Source organism: Patiria miniata, unplaced genomic scaffold (genome assembly GCF_015706575.1).
Source record: "Patiria miniata isolate m_02_andy unplaced genomic scaffold, ASM1570657v1 HiC_scaffold_29, whole genome shotgun sequence".
Lineage (NCBI taxonomy): Eukaryota > Metazoa > Echinodermata > Asteroidea > Valvatida > Asterinidae > Patiria > Patiria miniata.
Window position 1 is genome coordinate 14053117 of NW_024037068.1, and position 26188 is coordinate 14079304.

The 26188-nt window shown below is 40.2% G+C and overlaps 1 protein-coding gene across 2 annotated transcripts in view; it reads left to right on the forward strand.

Moving 5' to 3' along the window:
* The first annotated feature begins 2864 nt into the window (after nt 1-2864).
* The window catches only part of LOC119735693 (ABC transporter G family member 23-like), a 31379-nt gene continuing 8055 nt past the window's right edge, over nt 2865-26188 (forward strand). Inside the window, exons 1-6 of one of the 2 annotated variants that reach the window (XM_038209547.1) lie at nt 2865-2919; nt 10716-10946; nt 12241-12400; nt 14215-14369; nt 15063-15170; nt 17187-17280. In XM_038209547.1, the coding sequence (XP_038065475.1) occupies nt 10822-10946; nt 12241-12400; nt 14215-14369; nt 15063-15170; nt 17187-17280 (642 nt within the window). In that variant the 5' untranslated portion in view covers nt 2865-2919; nt 10716-10821. The remainder of the gene's footprint in view (nt 2920-10715; nt 10947-12240; nt 12401-14214; nt 14370-15062; nt 15171-17186; nt 17281-26188) is intronic. The other variant, XM_038209548.1, reaches the window with a different exon arrangement.

Sequence of the window (26188 nt, forward strand, 5' to 3'; positions counted from 1 at the left end):
CTAGTGTGGACATTCTTTTGTTTTCGTGTAGTTTGGAATAACCTGTGAAAAACAGAAATCATTTTACTCACAGTTGTGAAAACTCTTTGAACCCAAATTATTTTCTCTGTTTCTCTTTATTTTTGCCACGGATAAACCTTGCCCCCAAATCCCGTCCAAAAAAATGTAGCCTACATATGATTCTATAGCTCAGAATAGCTGATTAAATTACTCCAAACTTACAAATGATGTTCAAATTGTGATCTTTTGCTCAAAACAATACGTTAAAGTGGTCAGAAATTGCCTCACTGAGATCGCACCACAGAGCGTCTAGAATCCAAAATTTGTCGGGACCCTTAAGCGGGCCCCGCACCCCACGCCGTTAGGGCTTCGCGCTTAGCGCTCGCATTAGTTCCGATCAGCGAATGTCCCCCCCCCCCCCCCCACACACACACACACACTTTTGAAAAGTGATTGACGCCCTTGGTCTCGATTACCTTATGCCGGCCCTTGGTCTGCACTTAGGGGGCCGTAGTCATGATGCACACTGTCATCAGTGATCTCCTTTATAAATTAGCCTTCAAATGAGTGTTAATTGGGAGAGGTTGTAATCGAGAATGTACGTGCATGCAGCCATTACAGACAGGTTGCATGGAGTTTTGGGACCCCGAGCCGGGTCTTAAAAAAAATCTCAGACTTTTGTTTTTCTTTTGGAAAGAAGTGTTGTTGTTTTCTTTTGTTTTGAAACACCCGGCAAAAATAGCAAGGAATCTAAAGAAACGGTGTGTGCATGTGTACTTGGTGTTGTTATTTAGAACGTGCAAGTACGTATTTTCACGAACGAACGTAATTATAACGTCCACACCTTCTCAAAAATACCCCTTTCCTTTCCAATGTGTTCATTTTAATATGATGAAGAGTGATACTGTTGGCGGGATAGTGTAACATTTTAACTGATAGTAATCGTGTTTCGTCAACTCAGGGCGCGCAAATTGATTTTTACCCGAGACACCACATACAAAAACAAACGCTAATGAAACGCACAGGCAGGCACCAGACCATTGCTCATTTGCATACGTGTTCAAAAATCTTGCACATGCAAATGTCCAATACCAGGGTGAGAGAGTAGTCTGGTTCCCAGACCAAAAGATTCCGACTATTCCTGATGAATCTTAGGTCAGGTAGCCTCCGGTAATACAATGTATTACAATTTACATCACGTGACTAAAACGGGAGGAATTCCTCCTTTTTCCGAAAATGTCCGAAGTTTGCCGAATTCATTTCGTCGACTATATCGGATAGTGTCCGAGTATTTCCGAGTATAATATAGGTTTTATTAACTGCTAATTGCTTATTAAAAACTTAAAAAAACTAGTTGATAATTAATATCCATTGCTTTTATTTAGAAAACTTGAAATTCAACGACGATTTTGCACTCGGATCGTATACGAGGGGCGAACTTTTTGCTGCGTCATGCACAAGTTTGAATTTGACGACCGTTACCGGCATTTTCCAAAAAACTCGGCGTGGTCTCAATTCGGCTCCGCCTGCTTACAGTGCTGTTTGGGTGTCTAACTTTGAAGATTCCAGGTCAAAATTAGTCAATGTTTTCTTACAGAAGTATTAAACTGTATATCATAACTGTATGATATATGAAGCAAGTGATTTATTTTTAAAAAAATGATCGGAACATTAAAAGCTTTATGTGATAAAGCGAATTCGGAAACGAAGCCGAGCTTTGAAAAAGGGCCGTCAATGTCGTCATGTTTATTTTTAGCCACGGAGGCTGCCTGACCTACAATTTAGACGTGTAGACGTCGGGGGAAATTGTCAGGTCGGGGAACCAGACTAGGTGAGAGAGCAGCTAGTGGTGGGCGCGTACTGCTCGACACCCTGGGGACGAGGTTGAACTTCAACTGCCTCAGTTTCCTGGCAAGATCCTCAAGTGTTCATGATTTTGGGACAAAAATGTGCTAGTGCACAGGTGCATATGAGGTGCAGTCAGTAGAGTGTATGGCGTACTACCAGCTAGTTTTTGGTATTTTTGTTGTTGAAAGTATGGATGGATCCTGACTAGGTCACATATCAAAATTACCCGGAACCACTTTCCAGACGCACGACAAGTGTCACATTATCACGCGTGCCACTTCATTGCCCTATAATGTGCGAAACGTAGCCTATTATAACTTGTGATGACGGATACGCGTGTTATATTTACGTGCCACTGCATGGGCCGGGTGTGTACACGATGGATATTAAACTTCGAAACTTAGTCTCATATATAATGCATGCATCTCTAAGGAAAAGGGTCCATTAGGCACTGAAAGGGTAATTAAGTCGCGCTGTTTCGCGCTCTTCATTGTGTGCCCCTTTATCGAATAATACATTATGGTATAAAAAAAATCGCTATGGTGCTTATAATAATGCACCTATCAATTGTTTCCCCACCCCTCCCCTGGGCTGCCCCACCCAAGACGTGGGGATTGTCACTTTTGGAGTGACAAAATCCCCACCCCTCGGGCAAAATTTAAGTGACAATCAGTCGACCATGCCCCGATTTGTATACGTGGGGCGCACTAGTGATTGCCTTTCCATTAGTACGCCAATTTTAACAATGTAATTTGAGTGACCAAAATCCCTACCCTGGGGCATGAAAAACGTGACCAAATCCCGACATCGGACCCGGGGCAGCGCGGGGAGGGAGGGGTGGGGGAAACATTTGATAGGCGCATAATTATCCAATCGAGCGAATAGGCTTTAGAGCGCCCTCTCTTGGCAAAATGTGATTTAGCCTGGTACCCAGCCTGCTCCGCCTTGTACGCTATTCATTGTGCCTCTCTAGACCAGACTAAACCATATGACCACCAAGTTAATTCTACAGACAGTAAAAAAAATTGACAGAAGATTAATTAGTCCTCCGTCTCCGACCTCAACATTTAGGTAAGTTTACTGATAAAACCTAAAAAGGAAAACGGACAAGCGGCACAATTGCAGAATACCCGCCACTCGATCTATGCACCTCGTAGCCGGCTAGCTACGGGGTCACGGTGAATGATTGCCCTCACCTTCTCAGCGCTTGTTGATGTGCTTTAACTAGCTTGAGTAACTCCAGCTGACTTGCTCCATATTCATTCACATGTAACGCTGGAGGTAGCCCGACTGCGTCTGGCCGTACAGTACTATCGCAAGCTCTGTAGTACGGCCAGACGCCCGATGCTTCCACAGAGACTGAATTTTTTGGGCCGCCGATGTAGCGATTTTGCTACATCTTTCGATCGCGATTATCTTTTCATCCAGGACACAAATTTCCAAAGTTAAGGTTCGTAGTCGTAGAGCAACTCATATCTTTTCGAAAAAACGTTCTTTGGTCTCAATATTTTCATCCATCTGGCCACAAGACGAATTTCAGTCATCAGATTCCACAAATATCGTCCCCCATGCGATACCCCATGCGATTTCAAAATGGCGGCCGCGCTGTAATGTATGCAATATGCAGGCGCGCCCGCGCAAACTCATGAATATGCATAAACAGTCTGTGACGTATGACCTCGTGTTTTTGGACGTGCTTGCGACGGCCCCGCCGCAAGCACGTCCAAAAACACGAGGTCATACGTCACAGACTGTTTATGCATATTCATGAGTTTGCGCGGGCGCGCCTGCATATTGCATACATTACAGCGCGGCCGCCATTTTGAAATCGCATGGGGGATCGCATGGGGGACGATATTTGTGGAATCTGATGACTGAAATTCGTCTTGTGGCCAGATGGATGAAAATATTGAGACCAAAGAACGTTTTTTCGAAAAGGTATGAGTTGCTCTACGACTACGAACCTTAACTTTGGAAATTTGTGTCCTGGATGAAAAGATAATCGCGATCGAAAGATGTAGCAAAATCGCTACATCGGCGGCCCAAAAAATTCAGTCTCTGTGGAAGCATCGGGCGTCTGGCCGTACTACAGAGCTTGCGATAGTACTGTACGGCCAGACGCAGTCGGGCTACGCTGGAGGCAAAACCTGTTCGTTAGAATGTGGTAGCAAAAGACCCTAAAAAAATGGCCTCTCAAAAATTGTTCAGTTTCACCTCTAATATCCCACCCCAGAGTTCATTTACATACCTCATACATTCAGCAGTCATTTACGAAGCCTAATGATCGACTTGAAACAGACTACTCCTAGAACTATGAGGCTCCACGTAGTGGAGCCTCATAGGTTCAGAAGCCCGCAAAATTGTTGTCAGCACAAAACACTAATTAAGTACAAAAACGTCCATCCCAAGCAGGCCGTTTTCCACAGAACCGCTGCACAGTTTGCCCCTAAACTCCATACAATACCTCATGACATACTCACGTTATGTGCACCCAACAAACATCGGTGGATTCTGTCTGTTTTTCGGCAAAAATGATGAAAAATATGCCCTTTCCGCACTGAGCCAACCTAACACTTGAAACGAGCACGCGTGCAGAATGATCGCAGTCATTTTCGGTTCGATCGCTCGGAGCGCGCCGCGGGGGGTATGGTGTAGAGCGGAACGATAGTATGCACATGCGTACAAGTGCAAGTACGTACCCCCCGCGGCGCGCTCCGAGCGATCGAACCGAAAATGACTGCGATCATTCTGCACGCGTGCTCGTTTCAAGTGTTAGGTTGGCTCAGTGCGGAAAGGGCATATTTTTCATCATTTTTGCCGAAAAACAGACAGAATTCACCGATGTTTGTTGGGTGCACATAACGTGAGTATGTCATGAGGTATTGTATGGAGTTTAGGGGCAAACTGTGCAGCGGTTCTGTGGAAAACGGCCTGCTTGGGATGGACGTTTTTGTACTTAATTAGTGTTTTGTGCTGACAACAATTTTGCGGGCTTCTGAACCTATGAGGCTCCACTACGTGGAGCCTCATAGTTCTAGGAGTAGAAACAGACCACACAAAAAAAAGTGAAAAATCTTGACGATTTCGGTGGCTTGTCCATAAAAATACGCCAGTTCCAACGGCTGTCTTCCATTTTGTTTTGCTAATTATGTAAATGTATGCATCACGTGATGACATCAAAAAGAATCTGCGCGCGTGATGTATTTGGTTACCACACCGCTTTCAGGCGCCGCAAGTGAGTTCAATTTTCGTCTGGTGCGTTGCCGTGGAGAGCATTGTCGTTGTCTTGCTTTCCGCGACAACGCACCAGACGAAAATTGAACTCACTTGCGGCGCCTGAAAGCGGTGTGGTAACCACATACATCGCGCGTGCAGATTTTTTTTGATGTCATCACGTGATGCATACATTTACATAATTAGCAAAACAAAATGGAAGACAGCCGTTGGAACTGGCGTATTTTTACGGACAAGCCACCGAAATCGTCAAGATTTTTCACTTTTTGTTGTGTGGTCTGTTTCAAGTCGATCATTAGGCTTCGTAAATGACTGCTGAATGAGTGAGGTACACATATGTAAATGAACTCTGGGGTGGGATATTAGAGGTGAAAATGAACAATTTTTGAGACGCCATTTTTTTAGGGTCTTTTGCTACCACATTCTAACGAACAGGTTTTGCCTCCAGCGTTACATGTGAATGAATATGGAGCATGTCAACTGGAGTTACTCAAGCTATACTGTAACGGGATTAGCGTTACAAACAGGTTCGGATGGTGTTGACAGGACACGAATGACAATACAGATTGACAACAAATATAAACATAGAAGATTATGTACATTACACCGCTACAGTACCCTAACGTGGCGCGGCCCCTAACGTGGCGCACTTTGATTTTTCGCCTGTAGCGCCTAGCTAGAGCAAAAGTTTTTACTGAAATTGCACAGAAAGTGAAATTTCATCAAGTTCTAAACACTCCCGTTCATAAATCGCGAGTTTATTCACCTGTTACAAAGTTAGAAGGAAAAATTATTTTGGCGTGATTTTCCGGTTATATTTTCAAGTGCAAAGTGAACCCGTTGAGAATGCCCCGAAAAATAAGATCATAATTTTCTGACAAACATCTGGCTGGGTATGTAAGTAGAGAAAATAATGATTTAGGCTATCAGAATTTATCAAGTTTACAGAAATTCTTAAATGTTAATTTGGAATTTTCCGAGATTTATTCAAGTGCGCCACGTTAGGGAACACTCCGCCAATTTGTGCCCAATTTCCGGACTCCACCGTTTTTTGAATTTCGGATTAAATTTTATGAAACCGAAATTGTTCACAGAGGTTAAATAGCAAGCATTAATAAGGTAAAAGGACCCGTATTTCACTGCATGAATTTGAGGTTTGTCAACAAAGAGGTTTGGCAACACTACACGAGGAAAGTTGGGTAAGCTTCGAAGTGCGCCATGTTAGGAAACACGACTACCCGGTATATGTATAGGTGGTGTACTATGCGTCATGCTCCACTGCACTCCCACTCCGTATCCGCGTAGCCGGCAACAGGGTAGTTGGTTTGGACTTAGAATTTTTTCAGCAACTGCCATTCATTTTGTGTTGCTTCGTTTTCAAGGGGACCCCCACTCAGTATCCGCGTAGCTGGCAATGGACTTGAATTGTTTCTATTCCAGTGATTCCAACCTCGTAGCCAGAGAATTTAGGGTTGTATTTCCGAGTGGCGGACTGTTCCTGCGAAATAACGAAACACCCCAGTTGTTTACATTGGACACGATGGAGTACTGAGTACGCATACGTTTTTCCTGTCATTTTCAGTCAATTATGTAGGATATACACGTTGTGTGTGTCTATACAGCACCGCGCTCGCGAACAGCGTGACATATCACCAAATGTGGTTTCTTGCATGTCCACAAAAGGCAAACACTTTACAAATGAAATCACAACTAGCACCCAAACTGCTCGACATTTTGGGGATGCAAAAGTGGACCCCGAAAGTCGTATAATACAGAAATAATGTAAACGCCCAGTGTTGAAAGGATAGTTGTGTGGATGTTTCCTACCTTTAAAGGGAATATACATCATTTGCTTTTGCTGTAATTTTCAGAAATGGATGGAGTTGGGGGTAGTTAATATATAGCAAATATTGTTACATTAACTTTTTTGACATTTTGGGTTCATAGATGCTATAAAAACCAAGAAAAACAATCATTTTCCTGAAGTCTGGTTCCCTGACTCCATTTAAGATGAAACGGAGCAATTCATAGATGTTGGGGAATTATAAGGTCAGGGAACCAGTCATGCTGGCTTGTACCCGTTCATAGGTGTGAAATCGATTGCAAACAAATGCGGACTAACTAAATATGGTCAATTGGGGCCAGTATCTGAAAAAAGCCAGTTTTTTTCCAATGCTGGTCGGCCGACCAGCGTTGGAAATTGATACGAAAATACCACTTTTCTTGAAAATGACAGTATACATACATGTACATGTACATGTATGTACCAAGTGCCATGATTTTACAGGATGATTTAGACTGTCATTCACTAACAGTCCAGCAAGGTATTTCAAAATGATTTGCTAGTTTTATTTTGTGATGTTTGCAAATGTTGTATTTTCCCTTTAAATGTTCTTTTCGATAAACATCATTTCGTTCAAAGCGTGTTTTGTAGCCCAATTGGGCTGTTCTGGGACACAGTGTCCCTTTAATGTTCCTTGCTCTATGGTCAGAGCCACGCAGCGTGTAAGAGATGCATGCTAAATTTTCTGAAAAGTTGTTTTTAAATCCTAAATTTGAAATCCAGACTTTTTTCCACTTGTTATTTGTTATGGAAGCTACATGTACCGGTACATGTACTTATGTGGTTAAAGGGGCACTGTGTCCTGAAATCCCTAGATTAAATTTTCTTTTTGATTGTTTACTTATAATTCCTATTTCAAACATCTGGTTTAAAGGTAACCAACCTAATGCCTTACCATTCCCGAGAAAAGACGAAACACCCCGGTTGTTTACATTGGACACGACAAAGTACGCACACGTTTTTCCTGTCGTTTTCAGTCAATGTATATAATACACGTTGTGTGTGTAATGTAAATTAAACACAACACCAATGCACAAATATGGTTTCTTACACGTCCGCAGAAGGCGAAAACTTTACGGCTGGAATCACAACTAGCCTGAACAGCCTGATTTATGGATTTATGGGAGTCGCAAAAGTGGACCCCGAAATTCGTTCTCTCTCGAATAACGCAAGAATAACACAAAAACACTCAGTTTTTAAATAAGGGAATAAATGTGTGCTCCGGAGGTTTTTATCACTCGTTTAATACCACTTAGAGTCTGGGTGCTGATAATTACCCGAGCCGGAGGCGAGGGTAATTATCAGCACCCAGACTCTAAGCGGTATTAAACAGAGTGATAAATACCGACCGAGCACATATTTATTCCCATTCATAAATAACTTATCCGTAAAAAAATATCAAATAATTCGTTCAAAAAATCCCGATTTTGTTCAACAAGTTCACTTCATGCTTTTTGAAACATCCCTCTAGCAAAATAATGGAGTGTTCAGCTGGCGAGTAAGATGTAAACAACCCTTTTATGGAGATTGATGCGCGCGTAACATGTTCTGCGCGATGTCACGCAGAACGCACCTGGGGCGTTGCGTTTTGAATTTAGAACTATAAAATTCTGACTCGCTTGTAGTGTTGCGCATGCCTACGTGAGGATTGTGAACATTCAACCAATGAAACGGTAAGAGGCACTGGATTTTTAGGAGTCCACATTTTATTGTGACACTGGAAAAGTGTTTAAGACCAGCTAGCCATGTCTTTATCATCCGTTTAAGACCGGCCACGTGACGGGCTCTCGACCAATAGGAATAGCTAAACTGTCTGAGGTATTTATGAATGGTGCTTCAAGTGTGGATGTTTACATACGTATATCCCACATGTACTTTTAAATGCTCTTTCCGATTAACATCATTTTGTTCAAAGCGCGTTTTGTCATTTGTAGCCCAATTTCCTGGCCGCAGTGTCCATTTAATATAATAACAGGGGAAAATCAAAAGATCAATGGTGCATGACCCGGCCTTGTCCTTGTGAAAAGCCTTACAGTTATTTTCACACAATAAAGTGGCTACCGCATTTTTACATACAGAAGCATGATGTGTTTTTCAATGGCTGTACAGTATGTTATGTGGTAGTGTAGTGGCAGAATTGCAACACAACATTGGAAATCTATCTGAGGTTTTAATTTTTTTTTCTTCATTTATCGCAGTATTTGAAGCAGTTAAGTAGCTCAACAGGATAAATGTAACGGTATTTATAAGGCCAAAAAAAAAGGCTCCGGTTTCTGGTATGCACGCGCGTCGCCGTAGCCATGCGCGTCGGCAAAATGAAAAAGTTTTTTTTTCAATGAAAGATGATGTCTCAAAACCGCCAAACTCACTGGTTTGACTGGAATCCTGCTGCTGCACAATTTTAACGTGTTTTTAGATGGGGTTATGATCGAGAATAAGCTTTATGTGGCCTCTCTGGACTCCCATATATTTGCACTAAAGTTTAGTCGGGCACCATTTGCAGTCATCAGCCGTCATTTGAAGCAAAAAAGGTAAAAAAAAAAAAAAAAACTCTTCGCCGCACCACTTTTGGACAAGCTCCATACCAGAAACCCGGAGACTTTTTTTTTTGGGCCTAATGCATTTGAGTGCCGAAAGTGCAGGGTTTAAATCTTGAAGAAAATGGGCAGTTGTTGACGCTTTCTTTTTGAAATTGAAGATTTAGGCCTACCCCCTCCGATCCCACGTTTGAAATTCATAATCTTTTGATCTACCGGTATAGTAGTTTTATCCATTTTATTATGAAGGTAATTGAGCTTTTTGATCCCCCAAACATGAAAACAAGTTCATTTATTCGACATCATGGATCCATCTTTGGGACCATTACCTGAGTGGTGATCTTGGGTGGTTTGTTGATAATGCAGTCATCTTGTTCACGGGGCAAAAAGATGTACGCGCTGCTAGAAACGGGCGCATTTTGGAATGAACACACGGTGACTTGGAAGCTTAAAAGTTTTCGCGATTGACGATGCATCAACGAGTGTTAAATTTGCCCCGTAAGCAAGATGGCGCATATTACCGTGAAAGAGCTTAAATTGAAAAGAATCTTGGAAAAATATATTAAAAAGAAGGCCCTCCTCCTCTTTTTGATAAAACGCGGACGTTCAACTGGTATTTATTTACTTGGCCTAAAATATTTCCCCAAAGCAAGATTTAATCCCAGAGTAATCGTTGTTTATTTTGTGGGGACCATAAATGTACTGGGAAACATGGATTTTTATCTGAAGGCTTACTATCCTATCAATGCTTGAATCTTCAGAATCACTTCTGCAAACTTGTTACATGTAATTGTTTGGTTTGCCATGGTTTGCCATGGTTTGCCATGGTTTGCCATGGTTTGCCATGGTTTGCCATGGTTTGCCATGGTTTGCCATGCTTGCAATAATTATCAATACAATTGTAATTGTTTGGTTTGCCATACTTGCAATAATTTTCAATACAATTTTTATGCTGGGTCCAATTTCTGTAAAGCACAGAAACTATATTATTATTATTAAATTTTTTTGACAACGTCATGGGTTGTGGAAAGACTACACATCCCATCTTGAACCACTTCCCGTATAAAATACTATAAAAACTTGAAGTAATCAGTTAAAGATAAAAACTTAAAGTAATCATGTAAACTGTAAAACAAAAAGGATAACTTTTGAAACTTAACGTATAAGAAGAAAAGAAAAAGTAATTGTCCATTGTTGCCATTTTGTCAATATGAATCTTAATACTGTACACTTTGCTTCTGTTCATATTTCAGGGTATTTCTTGTATGCATTGCAGAGGTTCGACTTGTACACTGTACCGGTATGACCTACATGTATGAGGGATTGTGGAAATTGACTTGAACTTCTGGGGAAACAAACATGACACAGGACAGTGATGTCGTCGCTGCGGTGCGGTGCATCAACATTAAGAAGCATTACGGGCGGGGCACCAGCCGTCTGGAAGTGCTGCAAAACCTGAATATGTTGGTGCCGCGGGGAACCATGTAAGTTAGGTGAATGTAAGGTTGGCCGTGAAATTAAAGAAAAAGGGAACCTCTAGTGTGACAATGCCGTGCATTCATGTACATAAGTTCCTGTCTTGTATTACGCTCGAGGACAGACACACAAAGGAAGAACAAAAGATCTTTTCATTCCTCGAACGACGGTGCTTTTGTTTGAAACTGTCCTCGATCGTACGTTTACGTGCTTAGTCTATGGGAAAGTGTTAAAGTACAGGGACAAAGGGAAACACAATAGGTTGTCCTCAGGCATATAGTAAAACACGACTGTGCGTACATGTTCATGTATGTACTTCATATTGCAGGCCCATGTTATCGCTTGCATATTTTTCACGTTCATCTTTTCTGTTTACCCAAATTGGCCATACTGTAGTGAAATACAACACGTAAAAAAATGTTACTGTCCTGAAGAGCGTTTAAATTGGGGCCATTACCGGTGGCCAGGCCCCCAACTGGTTTTAAACCACACGTTTATACATAACTGCCCCATCACACTAAAGATACCCCCTTATTAAATGTGTGCATTTTTTTTTCAAACCTAAAGACGGGTGCTTAACAGCTAACCTGATGAAGTTTATTAGCTCAGCGAATGCTGTATGTTCCGAGAAAACAACATCTAGGATCTCAATTACAATTTAGAAGTTGCTGAGTCATGATTTGAATTGTACCCAGTATCAGCATCTGGGACATGTTTTCATTCAGCCGATTGCAGCTACCGGTAATAAGCGATACTATGCACTGAACCGTCAAATAATAGCAACCGAGCACGCGTGTGCATCGTGTCAACACTTGCACGCACCCATTCACAGATTCACCGAATTACGACCAAACTACTCAGGGAAATTTTCAAAGATGCATCACTTGAGGCTTCTTTAGAAATGGCCTTCTTTTATTGTTTTCTTCAAAATGACAGTATGCTAGAAGGAATAATTTCACAGGGGTTCAGTGCCATTACTGTCTCTAAACCAAGTAAGATTTTCAACATTAACCCTAACTGAACTCAACCCGTCAAAGCCCAACAGCAGGTTTTGTTGAAATCTGTTGGGATAGTACAGTACCCCTAAACTGATGGTCTTTTACTTTGGGTGTGGCATACCTCCAGAAACTAAGTCCAACAGTGTGTGTGTACAATTTCCCATGTGGGTGTTGGAATTTGCCAGAGTGGGTATGGTTACTAGTAAATTATGCTAGGGAGTTAGGCTTAATGTCGTCAGTTACTTTTTGGATAGCTGCAAATGATCTTCTACCTGTAACTTTTATTTGTACTTCTAAATTGCAGATACGGGCTTCTGGGACCCAGCGGCTGCGGCAAGACCACCCTCCTGCGGTGCATTCTGGGAAGGCTGAGCATGGACCAGGGGACCATATGGACCCTGGGCAAGGCGCCGGGAACCAGGGGGCACGGGATACCGGGGAGCATGGTGGGATACATGCCTCAGGTACGGATTCATCGGGGAGAAAAAGGTTTCTTCCACGGGCCTCGCCTGACCAAATCGGTCCAGGGCTGTCCCGAATAAACCGAATATTCAAATATTCGATCATCAACAAAATAGTTGAATAGATTTTTTCGGTTTGAATATTCCAAAGAAAAAAAACCCATGCATGTACACAATTATGACATTATTTTAATTGTAAAGTTTGGGCATTTTATTGTCAGACGCCAGTTTGTCGGCGGCGACAGCAACCTTTTTTGTTAACGGTGGTTCATTGTACTCATCTTTTTAGTAGGTGAAAGCCCTTGACAGTTGTACAATACTTACTGCAAAACATTCCAGCAACCCATAACGTCATAATGCAAAGTTATGAATATTCAAATATTTGGTCAAACTCAGTTTCGAATAATCGAATGTTAAATTATTCGATTATTGACAGCCCTAGTGACATCAATTTTGTCAGAAAAATATATTGATGTGTACAAACTATAGGCCTACATGATATTTTCAATATTTGAATATTAGCCCAAATATTTGAATATTAGCCCATTGTCAATTTTCAACAGAAGCATGCAAGTCCAAACTGGCAGCCCATTTTTATTTCCGACTTGCACGTTCGATTTACGTTGGCACGTGGCGTACACAGGTATATTGAAATTTGATTAATCGAAAACTATATTATTAAAAAATGAACATCACTATTTTTCAGTCAGTTTCTTTGCATAAAAATTATTTAGACAGAAAGAGAAAACAAATCAGTTTTCCTTTGTGGTTTATTTGGTGAAATACAATTAAGATGACTAATAGTGTCGGATGGAATGTGCGTGTACATTTTATTTTGGGCTTTGACCTTCGTCAACGTATTCATAAACATTGTGCACTCTGTGTTGTCCAAGGGCTTGCAAGAAAAATTGACAGGTTCGAGTCCCACCCGAATAAGCCTGTGAGCTTTCCTCAAAAGCCCTTGAAGAGCACTGAGTATACCAAATGAAGCAGAACTGCGTAGCACTGTAGATAAGTATATAGGATGAAAATAAGTTAAAGACGTGCTCACCAGGAATATTGGAGTTGAATTTTCGGCCTGACTAGGTCTTCATCGGAGCTGGGAGTTGGGCTGGCAGTTTGAATACAGAAACTTCTGCATTCAAAGCGCCTGGTGTGAGCATTCCGAGCCTGTAAATGAGGCGTTGTTCCATCTCCAAGCACTGAGCGTTGGATGTTGTCATGGTCAGGACACACACGCGCATGTCGTCACACATGTGTAGTGGCTTGAAGAAGTGGGGATGTCCGGGGAGATTGAGTCGGACACTTTGAAGGTGCTCAGTATATCGGTCAGCCAAACGACGCTTTGTTTGGCTGTCCGATATACTGACCATGTTTATAAATACATGTATGCCAGCAAAGGATTAAACCAGATTGCTAATAATAATAGTGGGTATTTATAAAGCGCACATATCCAACAGGACTGATGCTCAAGGCGCTTCATCATTATTACCCCTGCTCATTGGGCCCATGAAACATTCCAAATACCATCTCAGCTCCCTGGGGAGTATACAGCTTGATGCAGCCTGTTAGGGGTAAAGAAGCTAATTCAATCACCTCACAGGTACCCATTTACTCCTGCTTTACTGGGTGGAGAGAAGCAATGAGTGACAAAGTGCCTTGCTCAAGGGCACACGCACCATGACCCCAGGCTGGACTCGAACCCACAACCCGCAGCCCAATGCCCTTAACCACGAGGCCACAGCACTCCACATGATGGTGCACCTTTTGTAGATGAAGTTTGTACCTAAGAGTTCTAATTTTATTTGTAAATCCAGGAAACCGCTTTGTATGAGGACTTCACCATCAGCGAGACTCTCAACTATTTTGGCACCATCCATCGGATGCCCAAGGACGTCCTCAAGGCAAGGAAGGCCTTTCTGATCAGCCTGCTGGATCTGCCTTCTATGAAGTCAATGGTCGGAAACCTCAGGTATTGTTTACTTTCAGTTCCAGAGTGATATTTTGCCTTTTTTTTTTTTTTTTTTTTAAATCAAATATTTTTAAATCAAAGTGCCAGAATGGGCATTGTAGACATTTTGCATTCTGCTCGGCTTTAGTCTTGGCCAAAAGGATTTGAAAAAAAATGTGGTCGTTCTTCACAAAATACTGTACAGTGAAACGTCCCCCAAACACCGCTATACCGAACATTCAGCTATACCGAACATCATCCTTGGCTCCCGATTTTTGTGTGCAAAACGTATCGAACATTGTCGTTGAAAAATGTTTAACAGATCTCAAGGAGCGACAAGTGGCTATTACGTGCATTTCCCTCAAGGAATAGAAGGGGAAAGCCACCCGTTGCTGTAGGCACCGGTAGTAAACTAAAAAAAAAACCTGTGTAATTACATTATTCAGTAGTCAGCACGTGTTCAAAGTCGTCTTTCAGTAACTACCAGGCATGTAGGGTGAAGTTTTGAAGGGCGCTATTTATTGAAAAGTGAGTACCGGAACACCGGCAGTTTAAAATGGTTACACCGAACGATCGCTATTACGAGCAATTTCTGTGGATCCCGCGATGTTTGTTATAGCGGCGTTCCACTGTATTAATTTTCAGTTTTCTTAGAATCTTCTTTCTTTTTATTATTTCTCACCCTCCCTCTTTATGCATGCCACGCCCATTTAGTGGTGGTCAGAAGCGTCGGGTGTCCTTCGCCGCAGCCCTGGTGCAGAGCCCACCTCTACTCATTCTGGATGAGCCAACGGTTGGAGTGGATCCCTTACTCCGAATGAGGTGCAGCGCATTTGAGTGCATTACTTATCGTTTTATCAGTTCCACTCAGACTCTCACTTTCTTGAGGGATCATGTGAAAAATGTTAAATTAGTAAAGTTAAGCCTAACCCTCCTCAATCCTCCAAAATCCTCCTGGCAGTTTTTGGAGGATTTTGGAGGATTGAGGATGAACATTGCTTGAGAAACATGAGAATTTTGGAGGACTGAGGATGAATGGTGTTGGCATACCCGTACAACTCCTTTTGATTCACATGAATGCCATTACAAATTGAAAAACACTGTACGAAGTCTTGTGTGGTTTAGAATTTCCTCGTTTTTTCTAAATTCCCAATTGCATGCCTGATACTGTTGTAAAGCACATGATGATTTTCATAGCTGCCAACTATTACAAATTTTTTGTAATTATTACGAATTGTTTGTTAAATTACGAAAATACGAATTGCCACAAAAAAATTTACGAATTTCCCATTTTGTACCTAACGAAAAAAAAAAAAAAATTGAAAAGAATCGTTTTTGCCCGAAATGTTACGATAATGGATGGACTGGTGACAAGTCTAATAAGCAATGCAGTCAAGCACCTGATAGACATCAATGCGGTGTGCGCAGTGGAGTACTTGAGGACCAGACAAAAAATATTTTTCAGTGGTGTGTCATTTGTGTGCACCTCGTGGATGTGTCGTTGTGTGTACTGTGACTACTTTTCAGTGACAATCGTGAGCACAATTGGTCACTTATTGCCGGGATGAGACCCATCAGTGCGAGATTTTGATATGGAATTTAATAAGGGTATGGTTGGAAGAATTGGTAATAGAGTTTGAGTTTATCACAACGTCCAGAAAAGATAAATCAGCATGCGTTTGCAAGGTATGTTGGCGGGATATTTCCATTGCATACGGTGGCCCTAAATCATTGTGTGTAAAAACATGATACGAACTCGAAACTCAACATTGATAGCATGCATCTCAAAAAAATATGCGCACGTTATTATTGTTATTATTTATTTTACTTCAACTAACAAATACAGACAGTAACAAAATTAATTATTTATTTTTTTATTAATTTTTTTTAAAAATTTTATTATTATTTTTTTTTTAAAATATCTGATGGCCTACAGTAAATTATCAATCACAACAAGAAGGGTATGCACATGTATCTGTTCATGTAAACCATGTACCTGTACTCGATGTTGGTAAAGCTGGTACATACACTGTTAATATACGAGCAGTTGAAAATGACCGCGCGGGTTGATTACTAATTGGGATTTTGAAAAGTTGGCAGCTGTGGATTTGGAGGATTGAGGATGAATGGTGCTTGAGAAACGTGAGGATTTTGGAGGAGTGAGGGTGAAAGGTGTTTGAAGAAGATGAGGATTTTGGAGGATTGAGGATGAATGGTGTTTTAGCACACAAGGATTTAAGATGAAAGGTGTTTGAAGAAGATGAGTATTTTGGAGGATTGAGGATGAATGCATTTTGAGATGATTTTGAAGGATTGAGGTGCTGGGTATCCTTCATTTGAACATAAGTGCAAAATTATAGAGGATTTTGGACGATGGTTTCTAGCAAAAAGGTCCTACTCCTTTTTAGGTCAGCCATTAATTTAATATCCCACCACTTCATGGTTCCTTTAAGTTGCAGGTAAAAAATTGCATGCGTATTGGATACGTCATCTGTTTCAATTGCTACCTGAAAGGTATACAAGTTCAACGGAAAAGACAGTACAGACAACACAGTGTGCGATATGTAAACATGGACGTATGTGCGTAGCTTTTCGAGCTTTTCTTGCGCATCACGCATTGCTCACTATGCTTAACACATGACGGACACAAGGATTTGCGGCCCATTGCTGAAACTTTTCATCTAATGAACCCTGCACCTACATTTAATTTACAACATGTACATTTACATGTAAAAAAAATCCCATTCAAGGCAGACCAGAAATCAAATTCAGTCATTTACATGTACTTCTGGGTAAACAAATAATGTTTTTTTTTCTTTTCAAATGTCAACCCGACAGGATCTGGGAACACTTATTGGAGTTTGTGAAAGATTGGAACACCACCATCATCCTAACCACCCACTACATCGAGGAGGCGCGCCAGGCAAACATTGTAAGTAGGACACAATTTGTATGTTTAGAAGTTTTTACTGGTTCTATCGACAAATCCGGCGGCAGCAATTTTCTGCGGTGGTGCATGGCTCGCAGGAGTCCCGCTCGGGGAGTATGCGCGTACTCCAGGCTCCTTCGACCAACAGCAGGGTTCGAAATTAGCGGTGGCCTACTAACCAAATGCTAGTCAAAACGGCGGCGGGCTAGTCAAACTATTCCTTTAATAAGTAGCCCGGCTGGCGAGTCAAAATATTATTTGGATACTGCAAAGATGAACGGACAGGAGCAAATAAATCATTAAATTCAGAAAGAAAACCTCATCAAGTTGGGTCTCATTTTTTCAACTGTTTTAAAAGGTTAAATTATAAGATCTGTTTATATTTAAAAACAGTGCGAAATTGCCTCAGAATTGAGCTAAAAAAAAATGCGGGCTAGTGAAAATGCCCGCGGGCTAGTTAAGAGGCTGGTTCAGTAGCCCGGCTGGCTAGTGAACAAAAAAGTTAAGGTCGAACCCTGACCAACAGGAATACCAAAATGCGTGTGCGCCTCGTCTTTAAGAACAAGTGCAGCATGCGCGTGAGCTTGACACCACCGTAGTAAAAGCTTCTAATTCTGGTCGCCGGTTTCCACTGTAGGGCCAGCCTGCTTTGTACCCATCGCACTGACTGACTGACTGTCACTTGTGAAGAGAGCAGCACCCGATTTCACGAAGCGCTGCGACGCTTCGCAACTCGAGTTACATGTACGACGTGTAACACGTCGCAACTCACTACGCGTCGTATCATCCATTCACGAAAGTTGCGATGTGTTGAACGCGTCGTAAGTTCCTTGACAACGGTCACAAGTTACGACATGTCTAGTGGTCATCGCAAAATAAGAAGAGTCCCTTTCTTAGCCAGTTTAATGCCATAAACACTACATAAACGAAATTATAATACCGAGGCAATGTGTGTAAAGTTGTAAATAGAAAATTCAATGAATAATTATGAATTAGACTGGAATATTGCAGTTGAAATTTCAAAGTAGCTATACAGTCCACTGAGAGCTTGTTTTCCTTCAAAATTGCATCGCACGACTGCCATTTTGTTTTACGTTTTAACAAATTTCAAGCTGAGATCCGACGACTCTTTGTTGAATATCAGACGACTTTTTACTGTACGCCGACTAAATACATGAAACAGTCACCGAGTTGTGCTATAAATACACCTACGACGCGTCGCACTTACGACGTGTTTTGTGAAATGGATCGTAGGACGCCTCGCAGCTGCGACGCATCGTAGGGTTACGACGCGTCGCAGTGCTGCGATGCATCATAAGTTACGAAGAGTTTGATGAAATCGGGTGCTGGGCACACAGGCGTAGCAAGAAGGGAAGTGTAGGGGGGGGGGGGATCCCCATTAATCCTTTTTGTCGGCAAAATCGTCCTGTCAGCAAAATTGTGTGTCTATCAGCAAATATGCTTGGATGAAGAGCACCACCTGTTGTCCGATAGTGGCCATATCATCCGCTTTGAACAGCGCACCCTATAGAAAGGTGGTGGTATCAACATCCACACAGCTATCCTTTCAAATCTGGGCGTTTTTGTGTTATTCCTGTATTATGCGTGTGTGAACGAATTTCGGGTCCACTTTAGCGACCCCAAAAATTCGAGCTATTTTGATGGTAGTTGTGATTTCATCTGTAAAGTGATTCGCCTTTTGCGGACGTGTAAGAAACCATATTTTGTGCGTTGGTGATTGGTCACCGTGCGCTGTTTGTGCTGTACATTGTACATATTGTACGTACATTGACTGAAAGTGAAAACGACAGCAAAGGCATATTCGTACTCCGTTGTGTCCTGTGTATTAAAACAACCGAGGTTTTTATGTCTTTTCTCGGGAACGGTAAGACATTAGGTTAGTTTCCTTAGAACCAGATGTTTGAAATAGGTCAACGATCCAAAATATGAAATATTCGGGGATTTCAGGACCTAGTGCCCCTTTAAAAATAGATTTCTTTTAAAAACTGTTTTCTAGCAATACAAAAGTTATTCTCTTTTGAATGATTTATAAATCAAAGTGGAATCATTACTTTAAAAGTGTTTGAATTATTTGCAGGCCAATAATAATTTGGCACGTCTTTTGTGTGTTGTTGGTGCAAAAGCAACCCAAAAAATAATTGTATATTTTGAGAGGAATAAAAAAAAGAAACCTATAAAAGAAACCCCAAAAGTACTTTAAATATTGTATTTCATAGTGTGTACACGTTTCTCATTGTTTATTCAAGTATTTGTGTTTGCTCACGTCAAATAAACAAGCCATTTTCCCATCCATATAATTTTTAAAAAGTACATACTGGTACCTGCAGTATGTAACAAATAATTGAACGTATCATAGACTAAAGCATGATTAATTCATTGTCATTCACACCTGGTGACTCAATTACAACATTAAAATACTCAACAGTTAAGGACGCACACGATGTAGACATATTTGTATTTAAAGGGAATGTACAACATTTGCTTTTGCTGAAATTTTCCGACATAAATGGATTTGGAGGAGTACGTGATAGAAAATATTGTTAAACTGACTTCTTTCACGTTTTGGGCTTGTAGATACTTGAAAAACCAAGAAAACCAATCATGTTCTTGTAGTCTGGTTTCCTGACCCCACGTAAGATGAAACGAAGCAATTTATAGATTTTGGGGAATTATAAGGTCAGATAATCAGTCTAACAGGCTTGTACCCTTTTCACAGGTGTGTAATCAATTGCAAAGAAAATGCGAAATAGATAAATATGAAAATTTAGAAGCAGTTTTGAAAAAAGCCAGTTTTCTCCAACGCTGGTCGGCCGACCAGCGTTGGAAAAATACAATTTTTCTTGAAATTGTGAGCACAGAAGGAGCCATGATTTTACAGGATGCTTTAAACTGTCACTCCCTAACAATCCGGTTAGGTATTTCGTGATAACTTGATCATTTCGTTTTTTGATGTTTGCAAATGTTGTATCTTCCCTTTAACAAACATCAAAAGAAAACAGGGGTATACATGTACATGTACATGTACAGGTATGCTAAAAGGCCAGTTAAATGTGGAAAAGTTCTCTAGAAAATAATGTCACTGCATTTTGGGGTAATAGCTGGCATCCATGCTACAGGTAGATCAATTATTTGAACCATAACAAACAAGATGTGGGTGGATGCCATCGTTAATTTTGACCCGAAATATACCTAGTTTGCATAAATCATTAATACCGATACCTGCCGTGTAATTCATTTTCCCCTATATTTGGGTATACCGGTATTTTTTATTTTTTATTTTTGAAAATTTTATTTTTAAATACACCCATTAGGGCCTACTTCAATAAGATGTTCTACAGCATACATAAGTGACTGATTAATTGAAAGGACATAGTAACGATCCAAAATGGCTACTATAAACAGGCATGCAACTTTTCCTTGGATCCGCTGATTTCCTCTTTTTTTACTTCTCATGAATGCCATTGCATAATGAAGCACACTGTACAAAGTCTTGTGTGGTTTTGAATTTCCTTGTTTTTTCTAAATTCCCAGTTGCACGCCTTTATGTACCCAAAAGTTGCGAGCAGTAGTCTTGCCAAACCTCAGTACTGATGAGCTTCAAATTCACCAAGTTGCTAACTTGCACATTTAATATGGAAAGTCATGTGAACAATGATGGCGTTATGATATTTAGCCTACATTTGTAGCAAGCAAATATGGGGAAAACATTAATTGGCCTAATTAGTGAAGGGTTACCTAGCGTGGGAGACTGAAAAAGTTTGAGGAAATTCCTTCAATTATTGGAATGAAAATTAATGAACAGAAAACATTTTGACTTGGACCTAATTATAATTATTATTATTATTTTTTTTTTGGGGGGGGGGAGGATTTTCTTGGTCTTATTCAAGTCTCCCACGTTAGGTGATCCTTCCCTGTTTTAAGCCCAGTTTACCTACAGCTAGCTCATTTTCCCCCGTTTTTGTTTGCTGAGCTAAATATCACAATGTTATCATTTTTCACATGATTTTCCGTAAGGTTTTAATAGGGACACTGTGGCAGTAAGCAACTTGGTGAATTTTGATGCTCATCAATACTGTGGTTTGGCAAGACTACTTGATGATATCTGGAGACAAGGTAAATGCACCCAATTTTTGGGTATAATAGTAGCCATTTTGGAATGCTACTACCGGTTTGTCCTTATAACTTACCCACTTATGCTTAAAGAAAATGATATTTCAGTATGGGTGTGTAAGTAGAATCACCAAAATAAAATTTGCAAAAAAAACCCCAAAATGTAGAATATACCCAAATATGGGAATAAATATATTACACAACGGGGATTAACAATGTATGCAAATTAGGTATATTTGGGTCAAAATTAAGGATGGCATCAACCTACATTGTCTTCTCCATCCTTTGACTGATTGATCTGACATGGTTGCCTGCTATTACCAAAAAAAGCCATCCAAAGTTTAACATTCCACTTTGGCTGGTCCACTACAAACTGGGAGAGACATCTCTTTGTGAGAGACCCTAAAGAAGCCCAGCAAGGTTTTTTAAAAAGGGGCGGGGCAAAATGGAGAACGTTGAACCGTAAACGACAGAGCGTACTGTGCGCGCATTTTGAAGAGTGCACGCCTTATAGGGCGCTCGCGCGCTATGCACGTTGCGTCGGGAGTATGAGCCAGATTTGTCTTGAATATAACTGCCTGAGAATGACTTGGCCTGGACGAGGACGGGGCACACACAGATTATGGTCTGGGATCCAAGGCTGGAGCCATAATTGTTTTAATTTCCCGCCTCATAGCCACATTTCAATATTTTTTTTGGTTGTGACCATCGTATCACACGCAGGGCTAGACAACGGCACTGTGTGACAGGGGCTTAAGGAAAACTAATAAATAAAGAAATTGAGTTACAAATTATTGGCAACATTTATCAGCATTCAGACATTTTCAAGACACATGGACAGAACTTAGAAAAAAAAACCAACCCCCTAACAAATACTAGAAAATCTAATTGATTACTTTATTGTACATGTAAACATGGTAAATGGATGAACAACACGCATGATCTGTTGATTCTACAAGTTTAAGTCCCAAGCTATACACGCCTACATCCTCTGTGGTAGTCTCTGCCATCACAAATTGGAATTTGTTTTGCACTCCAAAATCAATTCGTGCGCTGGAAGAACTCTGCCAAGCGAAAATACCATTACCATTAGGTCAGTTGTACAGGTATTTCAAAAGCTAAACCACTTATCTGAATAAACGCATATCGACCATGTTATTTCCCAAGATAATTCATGCAGTTACAATACATGTACATGTATTTGCAAAATCAACACACCTGATGGAAACACACTTGGGAATCACTTAGCATTCAAGCTTCAATGGAGCCTTTTAATTCACTTTGATGAAATGAGAGAAATTGACCGGGTATCGGTACGGTACATGCGTGTGGGCAATTCCATCGTTCTGAAAGGAAGTGTAATGACCGTGACTAGAGCCAATTAACAATGATATCTAAATTAAATTGATTTTAATAAGTGAGTCTGAGAAGTCTCCCCGTCTTTAATCGCCTTGACCGTCACTAGATGATGGAAGTACACGTATGTATAATTGGAAGATTTGAAAAATGGCTTTTTCAGGGTTATTCACTGGGCTCTTAAAAGCTCTGTCACAGACAAACATAACACTGAAATTGCCGATAACTGGATGATTTTGCCCCTTTCTTCATGAAGACATGGATACAGTTTTGAGAAAGGAAATGATGTTTGTTTTTTTAAACTGACACTGTTAAATGTATTAAAAGAGGAGGTTTGTTTATTGTATTTTCGATTACAACTAAAATAATCTTTTTAGATCAGATTTACCGGTACTTAAATTTACATAACTTTCCTTACTCAGATTATTTTTCTTCTACAGAATTGGCTGAAGTCACACTTAATGTGTAATTCAGCTACATTCTTGTATCTATACATGTGTTACGAGACAAAAATAAATGTAATTCATACTTTACTGACCATTTACAAGTAAATCACTGCTGTACTGTAAAGCTCAAAGGGTGTACAGGTACGGTATGTGTGCGTTTGTTCATGGTGTAAATCGAGGTCACACACGATGAATTGAGGACAGAAACCGAATCGAGGACTCCTCGGTTGGAAAACGTGTACAAAACCAATGGGAACTGTAGTTTGGGTACAAGTTGCAATGCAAACCAACAGGTTTTTAAAAATCTGGATATTAACCCTAACTCCCAAGTCCTTTTTGCTAGGAGGTAGCCCCAATCCTGCAAATTCCTGCATTCTTTCTTGAATGTGGTCCGTGGAGGGGTGACCACTGCACTGCCTGAATCCTGCAAAATCCTGCGGCAGTCACTGTCAATATGTTGAGGCTTGGCCAGTGACATCCTGGAGCAGTACGGAGGATTTCAAGCATAATCCAGGCCTATATTTATGCATGGCTGAACAAAACAACACAAGGTCCGGCCCAAGACCTTGACAAAGTGCATCCTACCGGTATGAAATCATTAATGCACTTTTTCCCATACATGTATAAACCTCAATCCTCCAAATTCATCCACTTTGGCAAAGAGGATTTTGAAGGATTCAGGGCGGTTAGGGTTAATCCCACCACTTATACAGTGTAGTTAAAACCATTTATATAATATGTTTAATAATGGGTTAATTGTGTAAATTATAATTGGACAAAGACAGTTTCTAATAGGCCTTTTCATTTGGCATGGCAACCCATTTTACATTGCAATCAAGCGAAAATATAACAGTTTTTGCACTGGCTTCAAAGTTATGATGTGATTAGGGTTATATGTACGAACAGGGACAGACATTTTATGACAACTGTCCAGTCTGTTCGTACATGTATGTGTAAATCCTGATTATAAAATATCAGATAATTCTTCACATTGACTCTGAGTTTTCTAGGTTTTAACTGATGGCATTCCTCCAGGGTACATCTTCTTAAATTAAACACCATTAGGAGATCATTAAATGTTATGCTTATTTTGTGACTTTATCTAAACTGTCTGTCCTTTGTTACGTTCGGTACGTAGGGTAAACTGGGGTAAAAACGCCCGATTTTTAGGTTTTTGTTAAATATCTCAGTACTACTTGGAGACACTAGGAAATAAATATGTGGTTTAATGCAATACATGTCTCCTCTATCAGGTGCAAATATAAAATCATGGTCATTATATTGATAAGGGGAAATTTCCCCCCCTTTTCGGGAGGAAGTTTGGCGGGCGTTTTTACCCGGGCCTCGGGGGAAAAAACGCCCACCCACATTTATAGGGAAAAAAATGGATATACCACAGGTTTCCCTGTAGTATAGTCATATTTTTGTGATTAATTTAATATTGAGGGATACTTCATCAAGTACAAAAAACTTTTCAAACACAGCTGGTTAATTATAACTACAAACTTGATCATTTAAAACAGGTATTTTTATGTGGAAGGAAGCGGAACATTAGCGTACATAATTCGCCCATAACAAACTGGTAAGCTTACAAATGTATATGTATAATGCCTGCCAATATTGAAAAATCTATTTCAATCATGTTGAGCCAAAGCATAGTCAATATTATTAGGCATACCATATGTTTCTAGCCTACTGCTGATAACCTAAGGCTTTATCAAAGGAGAACTACTAAGATATGCACATCTCTGTAACAACGAGACCGATTTCTTAGAGCAAAGAAATGCAATCACGGAGAAACTTCTACTCTGTAACCACAAGAAAGAGGAAATTGCCAGTCATAAAAGACGTAAAATTTGAAAACTGTGAGCAATACATCATGAATGAAACACGACCAAAAGAACCACCTCTAGTCTTCAAGATAATCTACACACCACACATCAAAACCAAGCAGCTAACAAAAACATTGCTGAAAGACTGGCATTAATTTCGGAACACCCGAAATTATGCAATCTGTTTCCAGCGAACCAATTCCTGCCTATAAAAAGGCCAAAAGTCTGAAAGGTTTACTTGTCAAATCAATGTTTATTGTTAACCGTAATTGGACTTATCACGAGGTTGACACAAAATTATATTACATGCACTTACTGGTATCTATGCACTGTAACATTTGACACGACTTTAGCCGAATATAAAATACCGATATTGGCTTACTACTGATGAAGCTCTGCTAGTATAGCATGAGAGCAGAAACCGGTCTAGTTGGGTCTTAGAACCATTTCTAGTCATTTTTAATTATTAAAAGTATACTCAAATCACCATAAAGAGAAAATGCCATGAGCTCATGATTTCTCGGGCATTCCCTAACAAATGCCAGATTCCTTACCACTAAGTAACGTCTGTTAGTGATACCGCCTACATGTACCTCCCCACTTCACACAATACACTGTTTAATATTTTTGTGGTAGGACTCTAATAGCTAATACTTACTCATACAAGAAACATATGGCTGTAGAAAGTTCTAATAGTGAGGTTTTTGATGATAAATGAGGCTGCAATAGAGTTTGATGTCAAGAAATGTACTGGGCGTTTTTACCCCGAGACCCTTGATTTTGCCCGGGGTAAAAATGCCCACTCAAAAAACATTATTAAGCAAATATAAAAATAGATTTTATTATTTTAATCATTTGTAATTATGTAATTAACCCTTCTTAACATATATCAACTAAAGAATAATAAAAAAATAAAATACTTTTTTTTATAAAATAATTTTAAGCGATATAGGCTAAACCTTCGACGGTCATTTTTTGAAACTTTTTTTTCAAGTTTTTTTTCAACAGCACCTACGTACCCTTCAAATATATTAATGAATTTAATTCTTTTTATTATTAGTTTTTATTTACATTGTACTTATTAGAAATATATTCCATTTAGTAATTCATCTTATAATTTTTTACTAGCAGTGGAAACAAGTCAAG